The 4,901-nt window shown below is 38.6% G+C and overlaps 1 protein-coding gene across 1 annotated transcript; it reads left to right on the forward strand.

Moving 5' to 3' along the window:
* Positions 1 to 1,562: 1,562 nt before the first annotated feature.
* Positions 1,563 to 4,695, forward strand: LOC113782044 (probable serine/threonine-protein kinase PBL7). The gene is made up of 7 exons (XM_027327956.1): positions 1,563 to 1,597; positions 2,124 to 2,152; positions 2,198 to 2,394; positions 2,570 to 2,759; positions 3,164 to 3,555; positions 3,727 to 4,126; positions 4,220 to 4,695. Exons 1-7 carry the CDS (start codon positions 1,563 to 1,565, stop codon positions 4,693 to 4,695), a joined length of 1,719 nt encoding a protein of 572 aa, XP_027183757.1.
* The last annotated feature ends 206 nt before the right edge of the window (positions 4,696 to 4,901 follow it).

Consider the following 4,901-nt stretch of genomic DNA (forward strand, 5'->3'; position numbering starts at 1 on the left):
CAAGTAAAAGGAAATCAACATGAGTGAAAAACTAACAATTTTTTTAAACTCTTGTATATATATATTTAATTTCACCTCAACAGTACGTTCAAACGAAATCAAATAGAGATATATTATATGTTATTCGTATTGTTCAGATGAAATCAAATAGATATATACGTGAGTTTTAAAAAAAAGTTATTCGTACACATGATTAATGAGGGATGAAAATTTTATTTTGTAAAATATGAGGGATGAAAAAATTCATTTTGTGAAATGTGAGGGACGAAACAATTCATTTTGTGAAATGTAAGAGACAAAAAAAATTCGTTTTGTGGAATATGAGGGACTATGGATCGGATTATGTAAATTTTGATTTGATAATTTTGCCCTTCAAAAATGATCACGTGCAAGGCACGTGGTGGACTCCGACCAAAAACTAGTCGGAAACGTAGATAGGGACCAAATTTGATCAATGTGAATTTGTGAGGGATATAAAAGTACACTTTTAAAAAATGAGAGACGAAAAAAGTCATTTTGCAAAATGTGATATACGTTTTAACGATTTTTCCTTTTTTTATTATTCATGAGCCAATTTGAGACTAAAAATAGACAAAAGACTAAAACTCGACAAATGAATTAATTTAGGGACCCCCTAAGTAGTCCGATGAAATACAAACTAGATCAACTTTTTGCCAAAACTGGCTAGCTGCCCTAAAGTGTTTCTTGATTACTACACCTCTTTTGATATATAAAAAAGTTTCTTGCAACAAAGTATGGTAACATTGTGGACACTGAAAATAGACAAAAATAAGAAAGATCAAACTACACTGTGGACGGACGCTGGTGGAGCTGACCACTTCATCATGATCATCAAATAAAATAGCTAGTGATCCCACTCCCACTTAATACAGAACTAGAAGGAGAAGTTTCATGGCACCGATTGACCATTGTTAGGAGGACCCAAAGCTGAAAGGCTCAACAGAAATATTGATGTTTTTTAGCCATTGCCACAAAAGTCACAAAACTCCCGAAGATAAAAAGAGAAAGAGAAAAAAGGCCAATACATAAAAATGTGCCATTAAAATCTCCCCCTTTTTCTACGGAATAATATGATGAGAAACTCCAACGAAAACTCTCCACGCAATGCCTTCTCCAACAACATGGAGTTTGTCTCCCCAATTTCCATATGATTTTTTTCTCATATTCCGCCTTCTTACAACACCTCCTCTCCTGGTCAGGGTCCTTCAACATCCTGGAGGACCCTCCTCCTCCACCTCCTCCTCATTTTTCTTCCTCTTCCTTCTTTGTGCCCCGCCTGCCCTGTCGACTCCTCCGACCTTTCCTGATCATTTGTACATTATTTTCTAAGTTTCTTGTTCATCCTTTGAATCAGCAGAAAAACCCGATAATTCCAAAAAAAAAAAAAAATTGTTTTGTGTGAATGGTTCGTAATAAGCCTTCGAGATTGATTATGTAATTGTTTTTGGAATTTCGGAGGCTGTTGATGAACCTTTCTCTCTATTTTTTCCTTTTTTGGATTTTTATTTTTTTATTAGAATTGTTTTCGGAGAGCATCAAGAATGAATTGCCTCCCATGTTTTTCAAGTAGGAAATCAGACAACCAAGAGAATGAGGAGGTCCCCGTCGCTCAGGTCAAAGAAGCACCTCCGCCTCCTCCCTCTGGTGGGCTCTTTTCTCTTGCATTTGCAAGTTTGTGTAAAATTTTCTTCTTCAATATAATCACTCTGATTTGCATGCATGCATGCATGCATAAAGTTTTAGAATTGTCATTTTCCCTGAGGTAATAAACTAAGTTTAAGAGGGTCAAGGTGTCCTTATCTGGATTAGGAATGAGACTGAACCTCTGAGGACTTTATAATTTACTTTCAAGCTACTCTAGTAGGTGAGGCAGAAAATACAAAATCAAATGTTTGGGCAGTTTTCAGCAGTGAGGGCAGACTGCAATTTCTCCTTTCAGTTGTCATTAGTACGTTAACATTGACCTGGCCTCCCTACAGGTTTTCAATAATTCCAGGGGTGCCGCGTTTTTTTTTTTTTGTTTTCCAGAGCCATTTTATCCATAAATTTTCCCAAGATCGCAAAGCAAAATTATGTCGAAAACTGTGAGAGCTAGATGGGTTTAAGAAATGCAGTACAGGAAATGAATCTGGCAATATCTGCGATTTCTCTGATTACTTTTTTCCCCCTGTTTCAGTTAATAATACACAAAATTTACCTGTGGAAGCCAAGAATGCCAATGATGTCCCTGTTACACCAGAAACTGCGAATAGCGGGGCACGGACATTTACATTTCGTGAGCTTGCCATGGCAACGAAGAATTTCCGGCAAGAATGTCTACTAGGTGAAGGTGGGTTTGGAAAAGTATACAAGGCAACCCTTCAAAGTGGAGAGGTAATGTCGACCAAAACTTTCATCACCATCGTAAATCTTCGACAGGAATTTGAGTTATCCCTTATCAGAAGCATGTGAGCAAGGAAAAACAGAAAAGAAATAGCAAGGGATTGCTCTTGAAATTTTTCGTTACTTCATTTTTTGCAATTTTGATTTCTCCGTGATTCTTTAATAGGTTGTGGCGGTGAAGAGACTGGACAGGAATGGAACACAAGGGAATAAAGAGTTTCTTGTTGAAGTTTTGATGCTGACTCTCCTTAAGCATCCAAATCTTGTTAGTCTGATTGGATATTGTGCTGATGGGGAGCAGAGACTTTTGGTGTATGAATATCTACCGACTGGCTCACTAGAATCCCATTTACATGGTATGTCAATTCACATCTTTGTCTCCTAGTTTGCTTCTCTTTTAACATGATCACGTCGTTAAGTTTACATGGCTGAAATAGTTCAGGCAGATGGTTGACCCCAACATTCATCGTGTAAAAAGGAAGATACTCAGGTAAATTTAATCTGCCGGCAATTGGGCCACTTAACCTATCCTAATGAAATCATGATGTAGCTTAATCAGCTGATCTAACGACAGCCTGTAGATCCTAGTGTATCCAAGTACTTTCTTCCATCAACCTCACAGATGCCTTTGATTTCTTCCCAACACCCGGTAACAGTAGGCTACCATTTTAAGCTTTGACATATGCATTAAGAATCAGCTCTGAAATGTACCTATTTGGTTGCATACTTTGATACATCACTGGATATCACTTTCTTGCAGACTTGACGGATGATAAAAAGCCACTAGATTGGCAAACCAGAATGAAAATAGCTCTCGGAGCTGCTCAAGGACTTGAATATTTACATGAGAAGGCCAACCCTCCTGTCATATATCGTGATTTGAAATTGTCAAATGTTCTATTAGATGGAGACTATAATCCAAAACTCTCGGACTATGGGCTTGCCAAGCTAGCACAGGGAGATACTAAGACGCATATATCACCGAGGGTTATGGGAACTTATGGTTATTGTGCTCCTGAATACGAAAGATGTGGTGAACTTACAGCGAAGTCAGATGTTTACAGTTTTGGAGTTGTTCTCCTTGAATTAATCACAGGACGTAGAGCTTTGGATACTACAAGGCCAGCAGAGGAGCAAAATTTAGTTAGCTGGGTAAACATAATCCTTGACCTTACTTCTATGATTAAATTTATTTGTCTATCAAGGAAGAAGAAACTGTGAAAAATATGATCTCTACCTGTTGGTTTCCACAAGCATCTTCACTGGGACTTAAGTCGTAATCCAGAGCAATCTGATTTGTGCATAATGTTTGTCATTTAACAGGCACAACCAATTTTTAAGGATCCAAAGAGGTTTCCAGAGATGGCAGATCCACGTCTCGAAATGAAGTTTCCAGAGAGAAGCTTAAACCAAGCAGTTGGGATAGCAGCAATGTGTCTCCAAGATGAACCAGCTGTTCGTCCATTGATTGGTGATGTTGTAGCTGTCCTCAGTTTCCTTGCAGTGGCTCCTCCAGAGGAGCCCGTTCCTGCTAAACTATCAGCTCCAAACTCACCGTCTGAGGTGAAACAGCCAGATGAACATAAAGATCAGCATCACAGCAGCAGTGACAGCTCAGATCATGACGATGAAGAAAGTGAGGACGAGAGCAAAAGCATTTCGGATAATGAGTCCCGTGGGAGTCAAAGTAGTTCAGATAGTGAGGGTGGAGGTAATTCTGCAAGTAAGAGTAAGAAATTTTCAAAACAGAGTTCGAGTTCAAAGCACAAGATGAAGATTAAGGAAAAGATGGATGGTACAAAATCTGGAAGACAAGGTTCAAGATCACACAAGAAAAAAAAGGTAAAGGATGGTAAGGGAAGTACTAGTTTCAGTTCAAGTAGCAGCGGAAGTTCTCGTCATAGCTCAAGGAGTAGCAGCGCTGCCGCAGGCCCAAATGAAAGTATTCCTGTTAATTCGACGCTGACAAGCATTGAAGAATCTCAAGATGGCAGTGCTGAATCCAGTATAGAGCGTGGCAGATTTGAAGAATCATTCTCATGGAGTATTGGTTCAAGTTCAAGATTCGATTCCAGAAGTGGGAGTAATTATGTAGATTCAGGATTTAACAGCAACAACGATTTATATAATACTAGTCTTGATTCGAAAATGAGGACAGAAAGCAGCATGGGACGCAAGACTGAAAGTAATAATTCTTATTCAAGACAAAGCAGCCATTCGGAATCTGAGGATGAAAGTTTTAGTCCATTACACTATAGCGATGATGAGGTTGAATATGAAAACAGATCCTAGTAGGAAAAACAGAATCATGACCACCATCGCATCCATCTGGATTATACAATTCCACACTTCCTTGTGTTGCTGTCCATATGATTAAATCAGAACTTTTCTCATTTGTCAATTTGGATATCTATGTTAGGGATGGGCAATCCATAATCGGTTCTTTCGTCCCGTTAAAACTATGATCCACGAAGCAGGAGTTTTAGTTTTTTATCCAC

The sequence above is a fragment of the Coffea eugenioides genome, chromosome 9 (genome assembly GCF_003713205.1).
Source record: "Coffea eugenioides isolate CCC68of chromosome 9, Ceug_1.0, whole genome shotgun sequence".
In the NCBI taxonomy this organism is placed as follows: Eukaryota; Viridiplantae; Streptophyta; class Magnoliopsida; order Gentianales; family Rubiaceae; genus Coffea; species Coffea eugenioides.

Excerpts from the sequence above, each read along its gene's own strand:
- LOC113782044 (XM_027327956.1), top strand. The coding sequence starts at position 1,563 with ATGAATTGCCTCCCATGTTTTTCAAGTAGGAAATC. Across the intron at positions 1,598-2,123 it reads TGTTTTTCAAGTAGGAAATC|TAAGAAATGCAGTACAGGAA; the intron begins AGACAACCAAGA and ends GCTAGATGGGTT. Across the intron at positions 2,760-3,163 it reads ACTAGAATCCCATTTACATG|ACTTGACGGATGATAAAAAG; the intron begins GTATGTCAATTC and ends ACTTTCTTGCAG.